General features: G+C 41.0%; 1 protein-coding gene and 1 long non-coding RNA gene across 2 annotated transcripts; one reads left to right on the plus strand and one right to left on the minus strand.

Annotated features, from left to right (window-relative positions):
- Positions 1–855: 855 nt before the first annotated feature.
- On the minus strand, positions 856–5264 carry LOC130173634 (uncharacterized). The gene is made up of 2 exons (XR_008828458.1): positions 5132–5264; positions 856–2631 (listed from the first exon to the last, which is right to left on the minus strand). It is a non-coding gene; the product is annotated as an uncharacterized LOC130173634 (long non-coding RNA).
- Positions 2630–27454, plus strand: wu:fb13g09 (ATP-binding cassette sub-family C member 5). Its single transcript, XM_056383066.1, has 29 exons — positions 2630–2786; positions 4579–4767; positions 5269–5424; positions 8883–9030; positions 10328–10561; positions 10907–11080; positions 11874–12021; positions 13200–13348; positions 13625–13732; positions 14435–14782; positions 14895–14966; positions 15145–15269; positions 15363–15435; positions 15582–15785; positions 15946–16071; positions 16391–16502; positions 16643–16827; positions 17221–17367; positions 18350–18479; positions 18856–19009; positions 21225–21353; positions 21528–21714; positions 22619–22708; positions 23151–23343; positions 23460–23619; positions 24385–24463; positions 24572–24685; positions 25072–25236; positions 26126–27454. Exons 2-29 carry the CDS (start codon positions 4589–4591, stop codon positions 26216–26218), a joined length of 4182 nt encoding a protein of 1393 aa, XP_056239041.1. The 5' UTR covers positions 2630–2786; positions 4579–4588; the 3' UTR covers positions 26219–27454.
- Positions 27455–27959: the final 505 nt, after the last annotated feature.

The raw sequence follows: 27959 nt of genomic DNA on the forward strand, positions 1-27959 counted from the left end.
GTACTTATGATTTGACAGATATGCACAATGCAGGTCACCTATGAAAGTAAATATGTAGCTTGTAGAATACAATAGGAGAACTTGTTGATATGAATTTGTATGTTGAAATTTTCACTTAACAAAATATTCACACAACTGTATTTTGAATACAATATTCACTGATGTGTAGATTGATATTTACATAAATAAAATGACAGCTGCAAGCTACAACTCCCACAACTCTGTGCAACATCTCAAATTGGTCACTGCAAGTTGACAAATGTGCTCTTTCGCATCACAAAGTAATGTGCGCCTTGATTTTTGCAATACTTCTTGCGATAAATGTGTTGCAAAACATGCACTCGTAGCTGCGGAAGTGACAGCAGAAGGGCAAGCTATCACATCAAGTGTTGCAAAAGTCAAGAAAGCACATTTGTGAACTTTCAAACTTGCAGTGAACGATTCGAGAGATTGTAATAACAGAGTTGTGGTTGTACTGGAAAACGGAAAAATAAATGGAAAAGGAAAATAAATGTTGGATTACGTGTTTGCACCTGTCGTTGTGTTTTATGTAAATATTAATGTACACATTTGTGAATATTTTTCTGTGATGTAATATTTTCTGAGTGAAAATTTTGACATACATGTTCACATTTTTTCTACAAGCTCTTTTTTTCTGTGCCTTCAAATTTAACTTCCATGTGTGTGAAGGGAAAATTTAAACAGATTTTTGTTGTACAAATTTTCACATTGAATTTCACAAGCTCTTTTGCAGCATATTTACCCTCATAGCTACCTGACTTGTAATGGAATAGACTGGCATGTGCATGGATTGGTGCCAAGTGTAGGCTTATAACAAATACAAACACACCCACACTCAGTCGCAAACACCTCCATTTTAATTCCTGTAATGTTCTGAATTATACAGTAAACATCACATTTATATACTGTTTATTTAGACAAATATACGGTAGTTCGGTAATAATTGAGACCCATAATTGCCACTGATATGAAAGATTATAAAATCAATGAATTCATAATGATAAAAAGCATGTTGCACATTCAGAACTCATGGGCATAACCTAACACACACTTATATGCAGTCCTTTTTCCTTTGCCCTGTAACCATGATGCCCTGTCTGCTACAATCAGAAACAAGCAGTGGTGCAAGAAGTTGTCAGATCCTTTGCTTTAAATGTATGAATACTAATACACTACTTATTTAGATTAACTAAAGCTCTGAAATAAATGTAATTCAGTAAAAAGTATAACTTTTCCCTCTGAAATGTAGTTAACTATAAGAGTGGCATGAAAAAATAGATTGTCAAGTAAAGCACAATTAAACTCCAACGTGTACTTAAGTAACCTACAGTACATGAGGGAATGTACTTGGTAACTTTCCATCTGTGAAACAAGTTATTTTGCTTTAGTAAAAACCCTACCACGTCCATTGTTGTGGGGTTGCTACAACAACAACAACAAAAACAACAACAACAATAATAATAATAATAATAAACAAATGTGGGTTATATTCCAGTCTCTACAGACACACAAACAGACTTATATACAGAAAAACATATCCATTATTTAATTTCTAGCAGGTTAGATAACTGTCATTTCTCAGGTCTCCCCCCAAGCTGCTGCTAGAATCTGAGTGGATGAATAAAGTTTCATCTTATCTTAACAAAGACCAAGAAAATTGAACGCATCACACCATCTCTCAGGCCTCTGCACTCGCTTCCAACGCGTCAGAAAATAGAATTTAAAGTACTGCTGCTTGTCTCTAAATCTCTCAGTGACTTAGGACCAAAACACATCTTTTTTTTTTTTACTATCGACCCTCTCCACCTTTCAGGTTATCAGGTGGAGGGGCTGCTAACTGTGCAAACTACAGAGTGCAAACTAAACATGGAGAAGTAGCATTTAGGTACTGCGTGGAAGAAAACGTCCAAAGGATGATTAGCCTTGAACTTGACCACTTTTAAATTCAGGTCTGCCTTTGAATGAAGCTTAAATACTCATAATGAATACTTTTTGCTCTCATTTCCTGTAATTATATCTCTTCTTTCTTTCTCCACTTTGCACTTTAATGTTTTTATTCTGTTCTTTCCTTTTTTTATATTTCAATGCATTATGTCAAGCCTTGAATAGTCCTTGGATTGTGCTTTAGAATTAAACTTGCTTTGCGTTGCTTTCCCTTACATATGCCTACAGCAGTTGTGTCATGCACCAGAGCACTTGAATGTACATGTACACATACTGAGTACATGCGGACAGAGAAAACATGTTTTAGTAGAAAACAAACCAGTTTCCTACATGTTAAATCATGTCAAAGCTCAAAACGGGTGGCCAATCAGATTTACCGCCACCCCTTCCTTGTTTCGAGCGTTTACTTCCTCGTCATTATTCCCGTTACCATGGTGCTTATTCGAGGGAGCTGCTGCGGTGACTATGCAGCACCGTCACTGGTTGGCGGAGCCGTTATGATGTCAGAGTGACAGCGGGAATTCCTCTCCCTGTAGGGCTCCGTGTGACGATGAACCGGAGTTTCAGACGGTGCTGGGGGGGAGGCAGCACGCACTGAATACACGTGAGCCGCTTCCTGCCTGTGTTTTCATCTGAGCCCCGCTACGCCGCGGAAGAAGAGTCTGTCTGCGTGGTTGTGGAAGAGAAGTTCAGGTTTAATGACAAAACTTATAAAAGAGACACCATGGTCAGCTACATCTTTACCAGCACTTCCTGCTCATAAATACAAGACCTGAGATCTGTACTGCTACCAAGGTGATCCGAACAGGGCCGGCTTGAATGTAAGTGTATTGTCAATGAAAGCTTCACTCAGCTAATATCAGTGATTTTAGCTATTACTAATACGACACGCCACTACAACACAGTCGCTGCTGGTAGTAATTGTAGTAGCTCAGTGTACAATTGTTTAAGTGAACTAACCAGGCAATAGTTTGTAATAGTTTGAAGTTTTGGGCAAAAGGTGGTAGCCTATTTGTCACTTAAAGTGATAAACATGTAAGACAGAAGTGGTGGGAAATAAATTAGTAAATATCTTAAGTTCAGTGACCTTCACAAAACTGGTCTGCTTACAGAGGCAGTATTAATTCTCTTTTTTAGAAACACATGTCAGATAACATGTCAGGGTCAGCTGTACCTTTGACATTGCATTTGCTAATGTGCTCATCATTCTTTGTGTACCATCACTGTACTTATTAACTTTTTATGGCCTCATTTTCAGTTTTGCTTTCTTGTGTCTCTGTGCTGTATCAGTTGGTGGATCAGCTTTTTTCTGTGAGTCTACAACAAACACAAACAGTGACCTGCTGTTAGTTTTCTGTTTGTGTGTGTCAAGTGCAAACCTAACTAACAGGTTAAGTTACAATTGTAGGTATCTATGTTTAGTTTGATTTATTTGATTTAGTTCCTGGAGATTCACACACAGCACAGGGATACAAAGTTCATGACTGTCATGAATGGCGAGCGGCCCTTCTATAAAGAAAGATCTGTAAAGTTCACAGCCATATGACAAACTTCACGTGATATAGGCACTGAGAACCGCAGAGGGAAACACAAAACATCTTTTCATGTTTTTTCTCAACCCCAGTTTAGTTCGCATTGCACTTTTACATTGACAGTGACTACTTGTTTCTCACATTCTCTTATGTGACTGTTCATGCACCCACTGGGCCATTTGTATTGAATCTCATCATTGACCGCTTCCATGGGCGCTCAATCTACACCCCAAACCGAGTTGGGTTGACCTTGTAATGGAGCTTTGCTATTGAAGGGATCAGTGACAGTGTATGGACATACTGTCAGCTCAGATGTCTGCTCCCAAGCTCCTGGGGCTGCTGGCAGGTCGTCTTTAAATAGATAAGCACTTTAGTTGTATGCCAGAGAGGGGCTGTGACCTGTGAGCAAGGTGATTTCTCAAATCTATCTGCGTCTCAGAGGGTGATTCAGCAAAAGACTGCTCCTCTATAATAGTTCTCTGGGTTAGAGGACGACTGAGCAGGCAGATTACAGTGTTTTATTCATGTGCTTCCCACTGAGAGGTTAGCATAAATGTCAGGTTGGGAGTATTTTTTTAGACAAAAATAAACTATTATCACACCATTCTAACAGATTGTTACCACTGTGTGAAGATGTTGTTCAGTGTTTTCAATAGAGCTGAAGTGATTAGTGATCAGTCATGATTTAGTCAATCAACAAAAAAAATAATTGGCAACAATTATGTATTTTTCAAGCAAAAATGTAAACGTTCCTGCTGCTGAAATGTGAAGATTTGCTTGTCTATTATAAAAGTAAAATGAAAATCTTTGGGTTTTGGAGCATTGGTTGGACAAAATGAGCAATTTGAAGGTCAGATCTCTGATGTAATCAGATGTAATCAGATCTCAGAGCTCTTTAATAAGCTAATAACAGGCCGATATTTCATTGTTGTTAAAAACTAGACATGACTGAGGTAGGGGGGATTTGTCTGTAGCGGCATTACAAAGTACCAATGGGTAAATATCTGTAGTTGTTTTCAGACTGTTATCATGTATCATAAATGTGTTTTTGATTAATGTGGCTTTGCTCTTCTCTACCCAGAGGGTCTGCCATGTTCCCTGATGCCCTCGAAGCAGCCGGGCGGGTGGAGGGCCTGCCACTATCCTCCCCACAACCGTCACCAGAGCTGGAGGAAGAGGAATCAGAGGCATCGGTGGAGAGGGGGCCAAAGAGACGAGGACGCTACCGCAAAAGCCTGCAGCTTTTAAAGCCCTTCAGGATAACTCACAAGTAAACAAAATTGTATTTAAGTTCATGTGGTGTCTCTATGACTGTAAACCATATAAAGGCAGACATAAGAACAGACAGACAGTTTTAGGCTGGCACCTTGACAGACAGATACACATTTAAAGACACACATAGACACAAAAAGTTCACATTTGTTGTGTTTGCTGCCTGCCTCATGAGCTGACTGTTAGGGAGTAGCAGGAGGCCATGATAAGGGATGGGAACTTATCCCCAGCGACAGACAGCACCGTGTTTGAACATATGCTGGCTGATAAACTACCCCTGAACTTTTTTTTTTTTTGCTGCTCTCTCAGATTTCTGTGAAGAGCGTGCAAATTACTGTTCAAATACTGCAGGCATGATTCACCTTTCGTCGACTCTGGCGAGCAAAGGCGCCGCTTCTCTCTCAGTGGCCGATGTGGGCCTGCTCCCCCAACATAGCACCTCTGTGTGCCTGCACTTTTAGACATCTCACTCATTTCCACGTCTTCTTCTCTATTCCAGGCACCAGCACCCAGTCGATAATGCTGGCCTCTTCTCATTTATGACTCTGCACTGGCTCTCCCCACTGGCACTGAAGGCTTACAAGGCGTCCAGCTTGTCTATAGATGATGTGTGGGGACTGTCTTGCCACGAAGCCTCTGAAATCAACTGCCAAAGGTGAGGTAACCGTGGCACTGCTGAGGTTTGCTTGATAAAAGTGACCTGCAGTGTTAAGAAAAGTCTATTTGATGCTGACACTCAGGATTCCTAGAAAACTATAGTTTAGGTGAGACATGACATGAAAAGGGTTTGTCTGAATGTGAGGTTGTACCACATAGGGGGTAATTTGTGAGTGGTTAGATTTGGGTTTTTTTTCATAATGTGTTTGACACATCGGATGCAACCATCATGGAGACTAAAAGGTATTTTTGTGAGTGGGTCCTCAAGGCTACAATATGCTGTAGTGCCCCTATTGATCCCACATACCGCATTTTGTGCATTGTCTACCCTGTTGCCACCAAGTTCCCATTAAAGGTTCATTCTGGTGATGCTCCATATTTTCTTATATTGTCAACAAATCCCATGTAAAGACCAAAACCAACAATGATTTGATTCCAATTACAACTATTGCTCTGTGCCTCGGAGCTCCATCGTTGTCCAAAAATCTATTAAAAACACATCAGTAAGCCTCACTGTCGCCCTGGCTGACACATTCCTTCATTCTGCACTGTAGCTTATTTTGGGTTGATCCCATGTACAGCATACGGCTGTCATACATCACACATATCAAATCAGTAAACAGTAAAAGTGCACTGTTTACTCTTGTTTGAGTAATGTTTGCTGAAAGCTGCAGGGCCCAGCTGTTTTTAGAAAATGACTTATTATTAGCGGGGCAGTGGGCATGAGGCTGAGAACCACAGACAGAAGTCAAGAGATGAGAGATGGACTCATGTTGGTTTTGGACTTTCTGTGAAATATGTTGACATGCACAGACTGCTCATGGCATCTTCATTTAGATGTTCAGACACCTGGAGATCAGCTAGCACTCATTTGCTGGAATACTACCTTGTGCTAGGGTTTCTGTTTGTCACTTTGTTTGTATCAACTCGATTGAACTCAACTTTTTATTTAGGATTAGTACAATGTAAAATAAATGAATAAAAACAAGATTTTAACACATGATACCTCTAAAACACAGGGTCTCAAGATTAGCTTACAACCGCAGGACCTGATCTAGTTGATATTGTCCAAAAGTAGTGCAAATTTAGAAAATATCACATTACTTACATGTAGTGAACCTGGGACTTCTTTGGGCCCTGCGCAGTTGCCTGCATTGGCTGGTTGGTAAATTGGCGATACAGAGAAAGGTGAAAAAGTTATGTTTCAAGTACCCAGTGGAGCCTGGTTGTATCAGGGCATACTCATGTGAACTGATCTACGCAATGTGACTTCGCTCTCACACGGTAGGGTGCCTGAGATTGTTTTCCTTTTCCAAACAAATATTGAGAAACCCTTCCCTGCTCTTTATGTGAACAAGATGAATGTGGTGATAAACCTGGTCAAACACACCAGACAGCAACAGGAACAACAGGTTTGAACTCCAAGGTTGCATTCACGGTATATCCAGAATGATAATTACCAATGATGAGCATGCGATTCCCTTCCACGTAAACAACTGTTTAGGATTGTGTATGTTTGTACATGTGTTCAGGCTTTGCAGTGAGACTTAACTAATGAACGTTCAGTCTTTCGACCAACGTAGGAACATTGTGGCGGGATGGGAGGCTGCTAAGAATAGCAGGGATTAGAGATTACAGCGACAGTTAGTGCCTGACTTGGGTGGTTATGTCATTAACTCCTCTACCTGCGATGCACTGTGTCTCCCTGTCACATTCATTAGCTGTCACTGACTGGAGCACAGCTGGAGCAGACCATGAGATAAGAGTCACTGTTTGCCTGCCAAACCACGGCTTGAGAAATACGTTGTAGTAACGTACTAATTCTATGAATGAACAATAAGCTTATTAGGGGGCATTTAGTGGGGGCATTTAGTGTTAACTGAAACTGAAAAGAAAACCGGTGCTTTTCCCATTACTCACATACTGCCAAGTCATGGGGCCATTACTCAGCAATATAGAAGGGGAGACTATTTGAGGAAATTTGCTCTTGTGTCTGGTGACAACTGTGTGGGTTGTAAATAACTTGTTCTGTTTAAAGGCTGTGGCTCCGGGCTTACAGGTTAGTGTTTCTGCCGCTTTGTGTGTGTATAAGAGCACATAGAAGTGAAGGAGCAAAGGAGCACAGAGCTATCACATTGGCGTGGCTGGGAGATGGTATGCATGAGGGCTTTATTTTGTGTTTACATAGCAAGAACAGTTATGCAACCCTGATGCAAAGCAAAGATGGTGGCGAGAGGGGGAATGGGAAGAGCACCCTGGGAGAGTTAACACTTGTTGGTGCTCAGTGAGGTGCGAACCTTGAACGCAGTGTCCTGGCCAACGCGCTCTTGGAACATCAGCTTCGCTTGCCATCTGGCAAACTGAGCCGATGGCTGTTAGGAGCATTTCAGTCATGTTTAAAAGCACATCACTCCTCCTTTGGATCCCACGCTGTTGCCCTGGTGTTCTCATTTCCATTAGGTTTGCTATTGTATGAGTTTTGAATCTTATTGTTATTTTCCATTTGATTTATGCATAGTTAATTACATGTCCTCTTTTCTTCCCTTTGGAACTTATGTACATGATAAACACATATAAAGACACATAGTGTACTAATATTAACCTTTATTTAGGTACAAGTTAATGTATATTTTTGCTGTTCTTTCAGTGCATTGTCCACTTTTCCTTGCTTTGTCCATTGATTGGATTAATGTTATTCACATAGAAGTTGACTTGCCACTGACTCAAGCTGTGCTCTATCCAGCTATTGGGGTGCAGTTAATTGTAATTTCTTAGATTCAACGCCATCTGACTTCAAGTAGTAATTACCAGGCTGTGTGAGAGGCTAGTTGGTTTAATGTTCTTTCTATCTCTGATACGTTTTTAATAAAGTCATTAGGACGTAAATTACTTTCTGCAGCTGCTATGCTGCTGCTTTATTGCGTCATTAGCCATGATGCATTTGGCCAACAAGATATTTTACCCTCTTCAATGGGCATTATGCAGCGATAAAAGTGCATTAACACATCTTTAACATATTTGGTATAACCTTTCTCAGTCTAATTATGTGATGCATCATACATGGTATATTGTAGGTCACCTTTACATTATTATCATTCCAGCTGCTTTCAATTTATTTTGTAGTTTTCAACTGCAATGATTGCCTGACAGACTGTTTATATCCCCCACTGTGCTTTCGGACAGTCTGATTAATTGGAAGTGCACCTTTACTTTTTTTATTCAACTTATTTTTAGGAAAAATAACATTACCGGGAGAGTTTCCTTTTCACTTAAGATTATTGCGCCGTTAAAAAATGCCAATTTTTACATACTATTTTTTGGTACTATAATAGCACTGAGCATAGCACTCATGCATGAAAAAGTGAGAAAATTAGTTTGACCAAATGTTCTTGACTTAAGTTCACTAATGGGTTTGGCTGAGTTATGTCATTCTGAGCTCATGGTTTCTCGTTCCAGGCTCGAATTTTTGTGGCACGACGAGCTAAAAAGACGAGGGCGAGAGGGGGCATCCCTGACAAGAGTCTTCTGGAGGTTCTGCCAAACTCGCATGCTGGTGGCCATCTTTTCCCTCCTCCTCACAATGGTGGCAGGCTTCGTTGGGCCCGTGAGTACTGTCCAAATCCTTCTTTGCCTTTATATTCCGCTGATTCGGCTAATATGCCTTTCAGCATGGTCGCTGGCTTGCAGTCCCAAGTCCCGGTGTATTTTCTGAAAATCACTTTATCCCGTTTCACGCTGGTCTGGAAATTGAAATGAAAACATACTGGGAGATTACAAAGCCTCAGATAGTGAAACCCGTATTAATACCATAGATTAGCTGGTTTGTACCCAGTCATGCTTTGGTCCAGAAATTTTTTTTCTTATCTGCCACACTTTTGGCTTTAGACGTCCCTCCAAAACATGCTCAGAGATTAACATCAACAAAGCGCAGATATTGTTAAACATTCCTTATCATGATTTTTAAGTAATTACCATAAAGGGTAATTAATCTTGGAGTTCTCAGTTTCTTAGTCGACCCCATTGTTCCACATGGTGTAAGCTGTTTATTTTGGTGTCGTGTTATGTGTACACTATGTGCCTGCTACTACCCACAACTAATAGCATTAACCGGATTTAACTCTTACACAATGACGCATTTGTCTCACATTCCTGTCTGATTTATTGACTACACTTGCTGACAAAGCAGTGTTGTAGATATTCTCTCTTCAGTTGATCCGTTTACAGTCTTATTTAAGTCATGACAGAATATTCTTGATCTTTTTTTTGTCATCTCAATCAGGCCTTTAAATTACTGTCTGTCTGAGCAACCATTCTTTCCATTTTTTATGCTTATTTTACTCACATGGTCTCTGATATTAGATTAGATTATATTAGATTAATTTTATTAATCCCACAACTGGGAAATTCATTTACCACAGCAGAAAAATAAACATCTATAGAATAAACATCTATGGAAACATACATCAAAAATACACCAAATATACACTAATAAATACAATATACACAAGATATGTACATGAAAAAGTTCAAGTTTGCACATGGTCAGGAAGAGCAGGAGTTGTGGAGTCTGACAGCTGCTGGAATGAAGGACCTGCGGAACCTCTCTTTCTTACAGCGAGGATGTAAAAGTTGATATAAAGTGTTATCTTCCATCCTCTCCCTCTCATCCTTTTGTTCTCATTTATCTGCTCCCTGCCCTGCTTATCTCTGTCTATGGCATTTCCTCAATTGTACCCTCTTTTTCATCTCCTTGTTTTTATCCTTTTTCTTCTGTCCCATTTTTATCTCTTCCATGTTCCTGATTTTTGTCTGTGTTATTTTATGCTCATATTTGTTCTGTTACTATTTCTGTTTCTGTTTCCTTTACCCACTTTGTACCTTTCCTAACCTTTTGTTCCCAGGCGCTACTAGTTCGAGCTCTGCTGGAGTATTCCCAGAGTGTAGAGACCTGCGTGCCGTACGGCCTATCTCTGGTGGCTGGGATCTTCCTCATGGAACTCATTCGCTCCTGGTCTCTGGCGCTCATGTGGGCCGTCAACTACCGCACTGCAGCACGCCTCCGTGGGGCAGCTCTTACTTTTGCCTTCCACAAAATCCTCCGCCTGCGCAGCACCAAAGACATCGGGCCAGGCGTGGTAGGTGGCATAACCCTGGAGGGGACTCATCTCCAAATTAACTAAATCATCCCTCACTGCAGGGCACCACATGCAGATGATTGAGATGGATTTAATTTCTGCTCTTACAACATTCCTGCTTAGATCTCAATAAATCCCACAGCCCGAGGGAGGGGAGGCCGTCTAAGATTAGTCATTACACAGCTTAAGAGGAATCATTGTCCAACAAGTAAACGTAGGAATAAGGGCAAAACTATTTGTAAAAACTGCTTTTATAGTCTTATTGGCAAGGTTGCAGTATGAGAAGGTTTAGCTCATTGAAGACTTTTAATAGTTTGTAATATATATCACTGTCTCTCTACCTAGTTGATCAACATCTGCTCCAGTGACGGCCAGCGCCTGTATGAAGCTGTGTCAGTGGGCTGCCTCCTGGCTGGTGGGCCCATAGTGGGAATACTGGGTCTGTCCTACACTGCAATTTTCCTGGGCCCTACTGCTCTGGTGGGGTCGGCCATTTTCATCATCTTCTATCCTACCATGGTACGACTTCAGCTAGAACATCTGAGACTGAGAGACAACGGATGAAAATCCCAGTCTGTTCGAGGCTGGAGGCTTTTGTCGAATGCCATCATCATCATGCCAGTACAGACAGCATGAGATGACATACAGCATACATTTATTACAGGCACAGAAGTTATAATAAATTGATAACACCACACACACACGCACACACACACACACACACACACACACACACACACACACACACACACACACACACACACACACACACACACACACACACACACACACACACACAAACAACAGTGTCAGTGTGTTGTTAACAACAGAGCAGTTTCATTGTAGATGTTTATACAAATTTACACCAAGTAACAATCACACTCAATATAGCAGTGACCTGCTATCTCATTATAGAAATTTTACCAAAGGGTAATGACTAGATACATGGCTTTCTTGTCTACCCATCAGTTCCTGAGCTAGAACTTTTAATAATGTGATTAGTAGAAGACACAGGTACTCATCACTTTAAAATCATTAATTGAGGCTGTTGTAGAACTCATCGAGCACTTTTTAAAAGCATCATAACTCGTTGGCTATCAATCTCCTGTCAACTTTGTAGCTGTTATTTCCAAATTACACTCATTCTAAGCTGAAGCCTGACAGCCGGAGACCCTGGTATTGATGTGAAAAGCATTTATCACTCTAGTCCCCCGGGCAGGTCTGCACAGCTAATGTGATTGTGTCTGCTTTCATTTCCTCCCCTGCCACTTATTTTCTCTTGTCATCATTTCCTTTATTCCTGTCTGGACAGATGCTTGCATCGAGGCTGACGGCGTATTTCCGTAAGAAGTGTGTGGCGGTGACTGACCGGCGTGTGAGACTGATGAACGAGATCTTGGGCTGCATAAAGTTCATCAAGATGTATTGTTGGGAAGATGCCTTTGCACAGAATATTCACAGTGAGTGGCTGTCATGTTGCCCAATGACTCAGCGATATCCTGATACACTGCTCATTTCCTGTTTGTGGTCAGGACCAGATATTTTTTAGAAATGCAAACTTCATGCTGTTTAGTGCTTTTATTAGGCTTTTTATTCCCAACTCACTCTGAATAAAAGGTCACCTCATTTGAACACCTGTCGTAGTCACAAATTAGTGACTAAATAGTCAGTTAATCACCTGAAATTAGACTTATCCTCTTAGTGAACTGGCAAGATAACCCTGACCCTAAATCCATTTTCATTAGGTTGCTCTTTTTAAGTCTTCCCCTGTGCCATCATCTATAATCAAGGCCAGTTTGAATCCCTTGGCTTCAAGGTTAATTTGCAAGGTGTCTGGGGCCTTATGATATCTTGAATGACTGTCAAGGCAGCTCTACTCATCCATGAATTAGCGATGGCCTTTTCTCATGAGGCCCTTGCTGTAGGTTGTGGATAAGGATCATTTTCCCCTTTTAATCATGCTCCAAATTAGCCAGGTGGGGCTCGTTTTCGCTGCCGTCCTGTGATTACTTATTATAATGATAATTAATTGGCATTCAACTGAATGGCCAATGAGTCTAAAGAGTTACAATGTCATTCCCTTCACTTACTATTGTTGTTAAATGGATGATCACAGCGTTTTTGTCTGGAGCGTGTGACTTTTGCTTTATAATCCACGCAGAAACACACATAGCATCCAAAGGGAATCCCATGGGAAATAACATGTACCAGGAGGAGGGAGCTCTCATATTTCACACACACACACAGAGTGCTGCTGGGGCTGAATTAAAGATGCTTTTTGTTCCAGTGTTTGCACCCAGTGAAGTAGGTTAACAAAGCAGCTAGCGTGTGCATTTGTGAGATACAAACATGAAGGGGGGGGGGGCAGGATTTGGGCATTAGACTTGGACAGTTATCAAGGTTCAGCAGGTTTTGAAGCCCCTTTCATACCATGTATGGATGTGAGGCCCTTCTCCTCCCTCTTGTATCTATTTCTGTCTACTCGCTCTATGTTGGTTAGGGACTCTTATGGTGTTGTTGACTGAATGTTCACTGAAGAACCTTTTGGGAGTCACTCAACCCTTACTTTTTTTTCTCTCTCCCTTTCTTCTCCTCGCTGCCTTTTTTATCCCTTCTCTGTTTCTTATCTATTCAACAGAAGTGCGATCTGAAGAGAGGGGGATACTGGAGAGAGCTGGGATTGTCCAGAGCCTCACAGTGGGCGTTGCTCCCATCGTAGTTGTGATAGCTAGTGTGTGCACTTTCACTCTACACATGGCTTTAGGCTACGACCTTACTGCAGCTGAGGTATTTTTTATAGTCACCATATCATCTCTGTTTACATTTGGGTTTCACCTGTCTCTACTGGAGATAGCTGAGTTTACAACTGTTTTTAAAGTTAATGTGACCGCAGATTGTCTCCATCTCTGATGAGAATTTACAGATTTTTGTGCGTCTTAAAGTGTTTCATGCATTCCTGGTTGTGTATTGAAATGGAAATAATTTAAGTAACTTTTACAGGTGTAGCCCCTCGAAAATCAATTAAGCTAATAACTTTCTCTATCTCTACACACCCTGCCACAGGCTTTCACTGTGGTTGCAGTTTTCAACTCCATGACCTTTGCCCTTAAAGTCACACCATTGGCTGTGAGGTCACTGTCGGAGGGTGCTGTGGCAGTCAAAAGATTTCAGGTGAGAAATATAGACAGCCACACCTGTCACAGAGCTATGTTTTACCTAGCACAACATTTATTTACCCAGCTGTATTAATGCCATTTGACAGTTTTCATTATTTTTTTGACACACAAAAGGGATTTTACAATCCTAACAAAGTTAAAACACTGTAACATCTCATTTTGCAAATTGAACATACACTGTATAAAGGTCAAGAGACTAAAATAACCTAGAGAATGTGTATACAGTATGTCAGTGGGTGCTGCTCGGAGCCAACATAAAATTGCTCTTGTTGATGCTAAAAACACAGCCGCCCACACCGCATACTGACATTTTCGACATATTTTATTCCAAACACATGGTAAAAGTCACATGTTAGTGAGAGATGGTTTCACAGAAGCAGCTAGGGTTAAATAAGCAAGCACTTCTGCCAAGGACGCACCAAAAGGCTTGAGGTATTCTGTGATTGATGCATACGCAGTGCATAATAAAGTAACGATGTACTCAGAGGCAGGTGGAACTAAGTATCCTGGTATTATCATTGAGCACAGCAGTGTCACACATCTCATGACATAGCACAACCTCATGTATGGTAAACCACATGCTTGTTCATAAGAAAAACAGAACTCTGTTGCAAGCGCAAATTTGTTTTTGTGCCATCACAATGTGTGGTCAACACTCAGTGTTACAGAAAGTAACCCACTGTGTCTGTCTCCTCAGAGGCTCTTCATGATGGATGACAGAGAGGTCGTTTTGGTCAAATTGGAAGATCCGAACAATGCGGTAGAATTTCAAGATGCCACACTGGCTTGGGAAAAGGCACGTGCTCCAGCTGCAAAACCTCCTCCCCCTAAGAAGCGAGGAGGGATGAAGCGTGTGCTGCGCAGGGAGAAGCTTAGCCTGTACATTTCCACAGAGGACGGCAAAGGAAACAAGGAGGGTCCCAATGCACAGAGTCTCCTCACAAACATGGAGCAGGAGAGTCCACAAAGCACCATCTCCTCTACTCAAAGCATACGACCTCCACTGCACAAGACGCTGCACCGCATTGACCTGCGTGTTAAGAAGGTAACAGCACAAACACATAAAGTGGCTTAAGGACGTTTTTAACTAAACACTTGGACAAACATTTGCCTGCTTCATGTATTTCCCACAATGCCACTGTTTCTTCCCTTTTTAGGGTTCACTGGTTGGGATCTGCGGAGGGGTTGGGAGCGGAAAGAGCTCTCTTCTGTCTGCTCTGCTGGGACAGGTGAGATTCAACTGGATGTTTAACTAGATTGAGAAGTTTCCTCCTCAGACAGACACATACATGAATAACAGCACCAAGGATAGATTTAGTCTTTTTGAAGCTTTCATTCTCACACAATGCAACATTTTGGAACATTTTGTGCTTTTTCTGCTTCCAACCATCAGTTTTTGTCTTGCAGATGACGCTGTTAGAGGGTAATGTAGCAGCCGGTGGTGGTTTTGCTTATGTGTCCCAACAAGCGTGGATCCTCAATGACTCACTCAAGGAGAACATCCTGTTTGGAAACGAGTATGAACAAGACAAGTAAGATCAACCAGTGTATAATGGTGTTCTAAAGAACAAAATCTATAAAGGCTGAGATTTATCCCTAATTTTATATATTTGTTCCTTCATCAGATATAATGCCGTCCTGGAAGCCTGCTGTCTTCTACCAGATCTTGCAGAGCTCCCATTCAGAGACATGACAGAGGTATCAGTAGAAATCGTTTTTTTTAGTTCTGCATACTTTCTTTTCTGAAATGACATACACAGGAGTTTCAGTTAATGCAATACAAATTTAGTGCAGCCACAACTAGAGGATAGTTTTTTGAGTTTTGTTTTACTTTCTCTTTCCAGATCGGAGAGAGAGGTGCCAACCTGAGTGGAGGGCAGCGTCAGAGAGTGAGCCTGGCTCGTGCCCTCTACAGTGAGCGCCCCATCCTTCTGCTGGATGACCCTCTCAGTGCTGTAGATGCTTGTGTGGGTTCCCATATCTTCTATAAAGCTATCAAGGGGGCTGCCAAAGGCAAGACTGTGCTTTTTGTAACACACCAGCTGCAGGTAAGGGACTGAATTTTAATGATATCAAATTTTCCCTCATAATGTGTAATTCTTTGTTTCGATTAGCTGATTACAGTTTGAAACTCTAAATGTCCAACTTGTCTGCAACATTAAATTTTTGCTATTCTGCCTTTGTTTTTCATATTTTCATTCTTTTTAGTATCTGTCTGAGTGTGATGACGTTATTCTGATGAAGGACGGGCAGATTGCCGAGCATGGCACCCATGCGCAGCTAATGGCTAAAGAGCGTGACTATGCCACCCTATTCAGCAGCATGCAACAGGAGGTAAGGCCAGGGGCACTTGAGGCACCAAGCCAGCTCTTTTGAATAAGGCATCTTTGCCCCCACAACACAATAACATTGAACATTACAAGCTGAATAATTCATAAGCCCAGAAAGGCAGGCCCAGTGGCTGGGAAATGTTAATGCATACAAGGCCCTTCATTATTTATGCGTGCATTGATTTACTGGTGAGCAGCTAAAGACCCTGTCAACAATATCTCTGTTTAAATGACTTGCAGGGCTTTGTTGTTACGGCTCATTTGATTTGTGGCAGTGGCATGTTTCAAAACTCACTTTCTTCTCTTACCTTCGTGTCTTTTAGAATCTGGTGAAAGAGAATTTAAAAAACAAACAGCAGAGGGCAGGTGCAGACAAGGCTGACAGTGGTGTTGTTGTCACCAAGGTTGAACCAAAGGTGGAAAGAAAGGAAGGAGGTGAGAGACTCTGCCACTTTTCATTCTCCAAATATAGAATGAATGCTAAATGTTTTTTTTCCTGCCAGAATGTCTCACAAGTAACTTTTTTCTTTGTTTTTCCACTTTCTCTCTCACTTAATTTCTTGCATCTCATTTAGGGCAACTGATGAAAGCTGAAGAGAAGGGCTCTGGTGCAGTCGCCTGGTCTGTGTATGGTGCCTACATCAAAGCAGCAGGAGGTCCAATCATCTTCATCATCAACATCTTCTTCTTCCTCTCCACCACAGGCAGCATAGCCTTCAGTAACTGGTGGCTGAGCCACTGGATCCGACAGGGTAGTGGGGTGAGTTTGGAGCTTTATTATAATAGACGGCTCCTTTTAGTGTGTATTTGGCCCCCAAAAGAAAAATAACTACTATGCTTCAGTGAATTGTGGCAGCTGACTGAGCATTAATCTGAATGTGCATGATTAAAAAAGTAACAGCACCGCGGTAAACTTAATTAAAAACAAGCACGAGCAATGAAGAAACAGATGTGCAGTAAAGCAGGCAGTGGCTGCCATTGAGAAATGTGCTTAGAATAGTAAACATCATTGAACTGACTGATTTTTCATGTACTTTTTGTATGCCAACGTGGGCTTTTCTCAATTTCATTAGAAGCAAAATTCCTATGTGGGGAAAAAAATTGATTTTTTTCTCAGTCTTTCTCAGTAATTTGTTGCTCCATCTGCCCTCAGAACACATCATTAATCTTGGTGAATGAAACGATGGCAAGCAACAGTATGAGACTCAACCCTCACATTCAGTACTATTCAACTATTTACGTTGTCACCATGGGAGCTGCTTTATTGCTGAAGACAGTGAGAGGGCTGGTGTTTGTGAAGGTAAGCCGTCCCCCACCTTTTTCCTCAGAGACTCCCCAGCTTTGTGTCCCATGCTCTGTCTTCTTGAACACTGGTGAGCTTTAAAGTGTTAGTGGTGTTTGAAAGGAATATGGAAAGTTAATGTTTATATATATATGGACTTTGCAGTTAAGCAGTGCTCCTCCTTAATTGTCTTTATTGTCATTCATTCATGCTCTCATGGTTCCAGTGCTATAATTGAAAACGCCTGTGGGCAAATCCATTTATCTGTCCACTACCACGTCTCACAGATTTACAATAGCTAAATGTGTGTGTTTGTGTGTTTGTGAGTGCACGAGAGACAAAGAGGCAGAAAGAAAAGAAGGATGTGATTGTGCGTACGTGAGTGCGTGCGTGGGTGCGTGCATGTGTGTGTGTTCGTGCGTGCGTGTATGTCAGTGCCCCTTCGGGTGTGCGTCCTCTTTTTCAATCTAACCCATCATGACACTGCATTGCAGAGGTCGGGTCCCCACGTTAATGTGTGCCACTTGAAATTGCTAATTTTTCAAAGATGGCTAATCTTTTTTTACCCCTAGCTGTGATGAGATCTTTGGGAGTGTTGAATATTCCATTAATAGAATTAATTTGTTCTCTGCTGCCACATGTAATTTCTGTCCAATTGGTGAAATGTCTCTTGCACATTAGGTCATGACCTTTATGTCAGCCTCCCAGAAGCTTATTATAAATGAAGATTTGACAGCGTGCCTCGTGCGAGGGGGGGGGTGGACCCACCACTGTGCACATGCTTAGCATATGGTGAGGTAGTGTTTGTAACTCTGCGGGCAAGATATTTGTGCCACTGTATTTATCCATTGTGTGTTTGTGTTTCAGGCTGAGCACATCGACTGTTTCCCTCCAACTGTCTGTTTATCCAAGCCTTGACTGTTTCCCTATGTTTCTTAAAGTTGTTTGTTTACACGTGTCAGGTCTCATGTTCAAACACGGCTCTTGTTTGTGTTGACAGTGCACAGTGAAGGCTGCCTCCGTGCTCCACGACAAGCTGTTCCTCCGCCTCCTTCTCAGCCCCATGCATTTTTTTGATACAACACCTCTGGGTCGTATCCTGACCCGCTTCTCCAGGGACATGGATGAGGGTGAGGCTTGATTTGTCTTGACTGTGAACCTTTCCCCCCAAGAGAGCTCTCAGTCAGTTAAGTCACCCGGCTTGACAAGGTGTTGTGCCAAGACACAGTGTGGTTTGACATGGAGTATTTTCCCAAGTGATTGGCTGTTTGTTATCCACTTCATTGGTGTCTTTGCTTGACATTTGTGGGTTATTGTTTTTTTGTGGATGGTTGGTTTAGTTTCTAAACACAATATTTTTGAGTATTGTGTTGTGTTTTTGCCGATGTTACCTGCATATCTTCTCTTTCTCTTTCATACTTAAATAAATAAACACGGCACAAAAACACTAAGAGAGACTCAAAGAGAGTGTGTGTGTGTGACATACAATATGCCTCCTCCTCACAGTGGATGTTCGTCTGACCATGCAAGCTGAAATGCTGCTGCAGAACCTGACCCTGGTGCTGTTTTGCTTGGCAATGGTGGGCATCGTCTTCCCCTGGTTCCTGATCTCCAGCCTGCCCCTGGGAGTCTTCCTCTTCATTGTCAACCGTGTCTCCAGGTCAGACTCTCATGGCTTATGTTCTTATCATGGCTCTGGCCTGTCAGCCGCTAGATCTGAAACTTCCTTTAGTTTGTAGTTACTAACTTTGTCTGCCTACTGTTTAGTCCTCAGCAGGTAGCTTATCGTATATTTATCAGCTTTTCTGATGTCGCCCTGCTGCTGCTGCAACAAGCGTTAATGAACGTGATTATACTGATCCAAAGTAATTGCACAGCTAAAAAAACAGAATAATGAGCCAAGAAATATGAGACAATTCTCTGTGAATTTTGTGATTTTTATAATGAAATGTTAATGAGATTATAATGTGCAATTCTTGCTAAATCTATCAGTTGATTCTCCTTTTTAATATTGGATCATTTATTGTTAGTGCAAGTTTTAAGTAAAGAGAAAGGAAATGCAGCATCTCATGCATGTAAAATGCTGTTTGGTAAAAAGTGCTTTCTATATGCTGTAAATGTGACTTTCATGGGTAGTTTGCAATTAGAGCATGGGCTACATTACACTTTTAATTACTGGTCAACAGTATACATGGCAGCACAACCTTTTCTGCTACAGTACGATTATGAATTACGTAATGCAAACTTTTTTTATCAGTAACTGTGACTTCAAAATATGACAGGAGACGGTGAAAGAAGTGCAGTGATAACCCTTATCCGCGAGTGCATAGAGTGTTACTGGTCACTGATTTAATTCTTCACAGCTTCTGTTCTGCTGTGAATGTTGCAGGAGTGCCCTGGATGATCTGGTGACTCTGCTTTAGTCATTATTTATGGTTTTGCAGCAACTGCGCAATAAAGGTGAATCCACCAAGGGGAACAACAGCTCGCTGATATCTTGGGAAATAACCATAATATCTTATTTCCTCTGTCTCATAGATAAAGAGGAACATGACACTCTTATTGTTGTTCTGGTGTAAAATCTGAAAGTACAAAAACAAGCTGTGAGAATGGTATAAATGTCGTTATACAAATAGAATGTAAACATGTATATTAGTGGTAGTAAATATATAAAGATGTGACCGTTTTGATTTGAAAATGTATTTGTCAGTCAAAGCTTTTGGGGGGGGGGGGTGTAATGGCATCTGGTTTGCTTTGGGTTCACTTCTGAACTTTCTCTCTCCTTAAAAATCACAACTTCTCCCCGGGTGTGGATACACATCAATTGTAAACTTGAATTCTTGACTTCTTCATTCAAGTCTGATACCATATTGTCTCTTGATTGAGCGGTTTAATCACAAAATATCTTCATTTATCTTTTAATAGACACTGCAATTGGAATGAATTATATACTTTGAGCATTAACCTCACTTAAAGCAAGCAGAAGAGGTGATCACCAGCTGAAAGGATAGTGATCACCCTTGGCAATGCTGATTTAAAAAAAAAAAAATGAAATACTGTATCTTACAAAGTCACGACATCGCAGGATATGTATGGCGATTACATCAAACTGGATCTCCCATTGAAATTTCCCACTTCTAAAGCAGCCTTTATTGAATTCTGAAATGAAACTGCCCAGGGCATAAACATGTTTGTCTGGATCACAGCCCCGAAGCGGGGAAGTGTCGTGTTCTTTCCATCTCTCTTCTCAGATTTTATGAGAAAACCAAATGATTCATGGGAGACTGGTAATTCACATGCACCATCCATTCTATCTTGGCATCTAAAAGTAGAAAGACAGCCCACCTTTGTCAATAAACCTCTCTCACTCGCACTGCCTCGTGGATGGCGAGTCTGGTGTCTCTCTGGCTGCATCAGATAGTGGGGAAAACGACCAGGAAGATGGCTGCTGTGTTGTGAATCGACTCCCTCTCTGTCCACTGTGTCATCATTACCTGTCTGCCACACCACTGCGTCATTAGAGCTGATGCATTTTCCATTTCTTCACTCCTCAGTGGTGTTTGAGTATTAAGATGTAATGTCTGTGCTCTCTGTAAGATCTTACAAGTCAGTGTGACGTGCAGGCTTTGATTTTAAAAATACACCAAATCAACTTCATAAAGGCTTGCACTTCAAATTTCATACAAGATTTTAAAATATTCCCCTTTGTACTTACCCTGGCTCAGTGTTTGAGTAAAATGTTCTTCATGATGGTTCCAATAGATTCTAAAAGTTAACCCTTCACATGCTGGAGCCTATTTGCACACACTGAATACAAAGCATTAATTCCTACTTGAAGAAGTTAAAGGTAAAAGATTATCTTTGTCCACTTCCAGGGTTCTGATTCGCGAGCTGAAGCGCCTGGAGAACATCAGCCAATCACCATTCACCTCTCACATCACCAGCAGTCTTCAGGGGCTCTCCACCATCCACGCATATGGAAGAGGGCATGACTTCCTCCAAAGGTGAGTATAATGGTGTCCGTCAGAGATGGAGACCATTAAACTTTAGTTTTTATCTTATCTCTCCTTGTAGTTTTTCAGATATACCAAACCTCATACCACAAAATTTCCCCTCCATGGGAGGATAGAGTTCTTCCCTTTGTTCTGGCTGAAATGGGTTTATCTCTCTTTTATCAGATATCAGGAATTATTGGACACCAACCAGGCCTCCAACTACCTCTTCAGTTGCGCAATGCGTTGGCTGGCTGTGCGCCTGGACCTCATCAGCATCTCTCTTATCACTGCTGTAGCACTTCTTATTGTCTTCATGCACAATCAGATACCTCCAGCCTATGCAGGCCTGGCCATATCATACGCAGTGCAGGTTTGTAAACAAACACACGTAGTGACACAGAGTGAATGGAAACACTGGCAGCAATAGTCTAAAGGTTTTTTAAAAAAATTGTAGCTTCAAGCCCCAGACTCAATTAGAAATGTCACAAAGTAAAGCCTCTTCTGTTTCTAGCAGCTACCATAAAAGTGCACTTTTTTTTGTTTCAGGTTTACTTCTGGTTCAACATTTGGCATTTATATAATGCAGTTGTTTGTTTGCATTGCCTGTCTTGCTGCCCAACTGTTTGGATGTAAATCTGAGCTAAAGCTCGTTCACACTTCCTTAAACTGCTCCGTAGATAAATAAAACTTAAAGCGAGACTGTGTAACTTATAAATAACACATTCCTCCTCTAACAAAGGAAGTGTTGAATTCATATGCAATAGTAACCACGGTTACTCAGTTCACTACACTCAGAGATTTTGTTGCTACAACCTTACTTGGTCTGATACAGTTAACTGACTTTAAGACTGTTCTTCACTCCTGCCACTGTTACAATAGCTCAACATTTTAGCTGCTAAACTGCTGTTTAGCATTTAGCAGTGGCTTTTGTTCAGCAAAAGTCACATAGTCTTGTTTTAAAGAACCAACATAATATAAACAGAGTCAATCTTACTGGTCCTCAAATGTTTGTTACCTCACTGATTTATTGTTTTTTAAATGCTCAGTGCTTTCATGCATGTCATCATCGACAGAGAATTAAAATCGGTTGGTCAGATGGTGAAGGAGCCATGTCCACAAATCTTTTTATTAGGCTGCACATTTTTTTCAATGTTGTACTGCTCATTCGGGGAAGGGGAGCAGCTCGTGTAAATACCCAGTGTTTCACAGTAATTGGTGTGACAGTGTTAATCATTAACCTTCCACCTCTCTCTCTGCTTTTCTCTCACCTGCAGCTGACTGGCTTGTTTCAGTTTACAGTGAGGCTGCTCACAGAGACTGAAGCTCGGTTTACATCAGTTGAGAGGATCAATCATTATATAAAGGTAAGAGCACTGATTAGTGCAGTGGATTATGTGGCGCTCAGATATACTGTACAAGGTCACATAGACACCGTCTAGAATCACATTATGAGACTCAGTCCAGCTCACTACAACAGAGCTGTTGAATTCAGGTGCAGTTGGCATGTCCAGACATGTGTGTGTGTGTGTGTGTTGTTGTGCACTTGTGACTGTATATGTGTGATAAACACAGCAAGAAGCAAATAGAAACCCAGTGTGAGGTCTTTACACAGCCCAGAGCACATGACAGGGCTTGTTTCACACAACAGCCATCAAACCACAGAGATATGAATATCAACTCAACTTTTTCTTTTCGTTTCAAGTGCAAGCACATGGAGAGAAAATCACTACAAATCAGTTCAGGGGCATGCACCTCCACAGAGATCTAGAGATTAATACCAGATACCATCACTGTTCCTTATCTCAGTGTCTAGAGAGTGAAGCACCCCGACAAAGTCCTGAGGCAGAGGCTCCTGCCCCCTCCTGGCCTCAGCAGGGAAATATCAAATTCCAGAATGTGGAGATGCGTTATCGTGATGATCTGCCGCTGGTGCTTAAGAACCTGTCCTTCACCATCCTGCCTGAAGAGACCATTGGCATTGTGGGACGCACAGGATCAGGTATGAGTGACACTCTCTGTTTCCCAGCCAGCAGCATATTCATTTTACGTTTGCATCTCTGTTCCGACTTGTGCACACATTTGTTCTCACAGTTTCTCTTCTGTGTGTGTTTACAGGGAAGTCCTCTCTGGGTGTTGCTCTGTTCAGACTTGTAGAGCTGACAGGAGGCTCTATTATCATTGACGGGATCAATATCGCACAGATTGGTCTGGATGACCTGCGGAGCAAGCTAGCCATCATTCCTCAAGAGCCTGTGCTCTTCATTGGCAGCGTCAGGTAATCCAATTATAATCACTTCTTTTAACAAGAATTGTAACTACCGTAATTCATTTTTCTGGCTCAAAAAATACATTTTTGACTGATAAGCGGAGCAGAGACAATTTGGCAATTAATGCTCCGCTGGAAAATCCTCAGTGTTAGTACTGCAACGGTGTGGTGTAAATTGGTGTCTGCTATTTGTTTAAATGTTTGCATGTGTGTAATGCTCACTTCCCATACAGTTGGCAACTCCCTACTGCAAACAGGGATGTGCCTTCAGTCAATCTAGCCCTTCAAAGCTGCAGTAATTTTTTTTTTACATCATAAATGGGCCAGGTATATTGTTCATGGCCAGTCTGTCTCTGTGATCCTGTTTACATACATGCCTACATTTCACCATTTGCCTGAAATAAGGCTTTTTGAAGGTTTTTGGGGAATATATTTACTGTGAATGGGTCCAGCTGGTGATCTGAGCTCTGTCTGTTAGTGTTTATGTAAAACCACACGAGGGAAATCACAACAAAAAACAAAAATGGTGCTAAGCAGTAAGACATAAAAGAACAGATGATCCAAATCTAACAGGCAAGACTGATACAAAAACAAAACATCACCTTTGTTTTAATAAAAAAACTTTCAGGTTGCTTTACGGACACCAGTTACCTCAGATGAGAGGTGATCTTGGTCAGATGAAGGTTTATCACTAAACATCTTGTCTTAATGTGAAATTGTCATGATGCTTTATCCAGTTAATGAATATCAGAATTATGGCTTGTCTTCCAATAGGACCAATTTAGACCCATGGGATCAATACTCTGACTCTCAGATATGGGAAGCTCTGGAGAAGACACACATTAAAGAAATGGTAAGTGACAAGATGGTCAAACATTGGCAGATTATGCCAAATGATGCGTCACTTGAATAGAATAAGCCCCTGTAATTTGTCTTCATACCTCTGTGTGACCTTCTGCAGGTGAGCCAGCTGCCTCACTCCCTCCACTCAGAGGTGACAGAGAACGGAGAGAACTTTTCAGTAGGAGAGCGACAGCTACTCTGTGTGGCCAGGGCCCTGCTGAGGAACAGCAAGGTGAAGATTGTATAATACAGCTATTTTTTACTTACATGTGGAACATTGTTCGGCATTCTCCTCAGTTTTTTAATGAAAAAACAGACCGCTCTGTTTCTCACACTGTCCCTGCATGGGATAACACTGCCACCTGGTGGTATGCACCAACACTTGGTACACTGGTACTAGTTCATGCGCCAATTGTTAACAAATTAACAATTGCCGCATGAACTATGAATGAGTAGCATACAGTATTTAGTGTGATGTTTTTTTGTACCAATAATATTCTTTTATATTATACACAGCGAGCACAGGCACCAAGACTTTGTGTGGATAGTGTAATTTGTTTTGTTGTCTTGTCCTCATTATTCTCCCAGTAACACTTGCTCATCTGCTGTGTTTTTCAGGTTCTTATACTGGATGAGGCAACGGCCGCCATCGACACTGAGACAGATCGTCTCATCCAGGAGACCATTCGCTGTGCGTTTGGCAGCTGCACCACCCTCATCATCGCCCATCGCCTCAACACAGTAATGAGCTGCAGCAGGGTCATGGTCCTGGATAATGGTCAGGTGTGTATAAATGCAACATGACTGACTGTGCAATTGCACAATTCAGCCCAGTGGTTGAAATCTATTCTCAAGTTGAAACACCCCTTCTTTGCTGTGTGAATTGGTCTCTTTGAGGCAATGGAGTGGATAAGACGGGGCACATTTTTCTGATATGGTCTTGTTTTCAAGTTGATGATTGATGCGAGTAGTGAACATGAAATGCACACAAATGATTTCAGTCTCTTCACTCTTTAACCTCGTTATAGATAGATATAGATAGTGATAGATGCATCTACCTCTAATTTGTTGCTATGGTGACTATAAAAACCATTCCTCCCTGTATTTTATAATCAGATCGCCCTAAATGGTGTAATACTTACTGCATAATGTCTGCTTACTGCATAAGAAGATATTGGCCACATATTCAGTTTTGATGGTTGGTTGCTTATTTTGCTATGTGTTAACCATAGAGCTGTGACAACTTAGCTTTTAATTCAAGCTTTTAATTTGTTGTATATCATCTCCAATCTTGTTTGTCTGTACTCTACAACATCCAATAATGCAGAAATTGCATAAAAAGTGTCATAGTTTCAACCACGTCAACAACGTCAGCATATGTGTGTCGAGTATCAAGTATCTTTTAGGGATCAGTTAGCATCGGTTTATGTCATTCACCAAAGCATAACGAGGTTGTCTGAGGACAATATTTTCCACACATTAAAATTCTCTTCATCTGCTATCTGCCGGAAATAACTTAAAGATGCAGGAACTTCGGATGTGCAATATTTACTGGCAAAAAATATGGCTTAATAATTTTTTTTCTCCTTAAACAAGTTCATGGAATGAGTGAATTGAATCTTTGATTTTATATGCTGCTGCTTATTTTGTTTCATCCTTTTCATTCTCATAGATTCTGGAGTTTGACAGTCCCGCTGCCTTGCTGGCAGATGAAAACTCAAGATTCAGAGCCATGGTAGAAGCAACAGAAAACCAAAGCAGATAACAGATGCACAAGATGAATTTTGGACATGAGCTGTGGCTTCACAGAATATTCAGTGGTCGCTGAATTGCACAAAACACAATTTTCCCAATCCTGCCATGGTGTGAAAGTGATGTGTTAAGAAATACAGCAGCTTTTGTGATGGGTGCTTCGTGTAACATTGTCTGTTTTATTCCACACCAAAGACCCAGGGACCACATTTATGAAAGACTCATCAAATTTAACTATGCAAAGAAGGACATAACAACTTCCTGTTCTTTGCCGCCGTGTCACAAGAGTTATTTCCTGGAGGCGAAATAATTAACTGCAAGTGAAACAGAGCAATGACTCTGACAATAGCACTTTATTTTTCATGTGGGGACATTGAAGAACATGTGATGCTTCCTTTTCCTCTGGAAGTCAGCTAATCAATGAGACTCCAAATTAGTTTTAGTCATCTTGACCTCGCAAAGCAGGATCTTACTGTTAAGTAAAGAATGGTATAGACCAGACTAACATTTAATATTTATACTTCAAAGCATTATTGATATGATTGCAAGACTTTAGTAATTAGTATTGAATAATCAATACGCTATATCTAAAAAATATTGCCTATTAACCTTTCCTATGAAGCACTGTCTATAATGTTTCACTGTTTGTTTTTAATGTTTGTTGCATCTAGTGAATGTTATAATGCAGTAATTTCAGTAAGTTATTGCAGATGCAATATGTGCCTATAGTTGTTGACATTTTCAGGTCCCATAGTGGAGTTAGCCATGTAAGCATGCTTTTTTAGACTGCATGCAAGTACTGTGTTTTCAAATGAGCTAATTATTCCTCTAAATCCAAATGCTGGAGTTTAAAATCTGCACATTTTACACTTCTTGTAATTTTGTTTTTCTTTTACCAGTAAGGTAACTGGTAGCTCGGTTTGACTGGTGTTGAACAAAGTATGTTATACAGTTGCAGTTTAGGTTTCAAACCATGGTTCAGTATGCTTTTTGCAACAAAGCTGAGACTGATCAACATCAGGATGTTTCTTTTAAATGTTGTGTTTTCACAAAGCTGGGGATTGTAAACCTCTGCCTTATAATCAAGTATGTGCTGAACAATCAGAAGAGTGCAATATGTTTCGATTGCATTGATACAGTTTCAAGATTGCCTTTGTACACTTGAGATTGTTGTATTGCAATATATTTTTTTGTAAATGTTTGAATTTTATTATAAACATTCTTATCCAATAAAGATATTTTTTGTATATGCCGATGTCCAGTTGTCTAATATATTTTAAAGAATTTATAAAGATATGGAGACATTTATAAGCATCATAGACATGTAGCAAAAAGTGGTTTAACATTAGTGTCATCAACTTGTCATAACAGCCCAGCAGCACTGCATGAACATGACACTGACACAAGTACCCCCTCCCTGGCTCATGGGGTTGTTTTAACACCTTTCATATGTGTAACCCAGTTGAGGGTTGAAGTGACATTACCCACAAGTGTTACTGCAAAGCTCAGGCTGCAGGAGCCAGTCACATGCACTTTAAAACATACTGTTTTAGTCCTGAGATCAACGGTAAGTGAAGGAGTGCAAAAGAGAACCACTAAATTGTTGTGAACTGCCTATTTGTGACCATGTTCCTGCAAATTGAAAACCTGACAATGTGCTGCTATCAGCCCATTATTTGTACTGTGTGGAAGGTGATCAGCTGTCGGCAAACAACACAAATTCCTTAAGCTGCACAGGAGGTGAAGGTGAAAGA

Source organism: Seriola aureovittata, chromosome 8 (assembly GCF_021018895.1).
Source record: "Seriola aureovittata isolate HTS-2021-v1 ecotype China chromosome 8, ASM2101889v1, whole genome shotgun sequence".
In the NCBI taxonomy this organism is placed as follows: Eukaryota; Metazoa; Chordata; class Actinopteri; order Carangiformes; family Carangidae; genus Seriola; species Seriola aureovittata.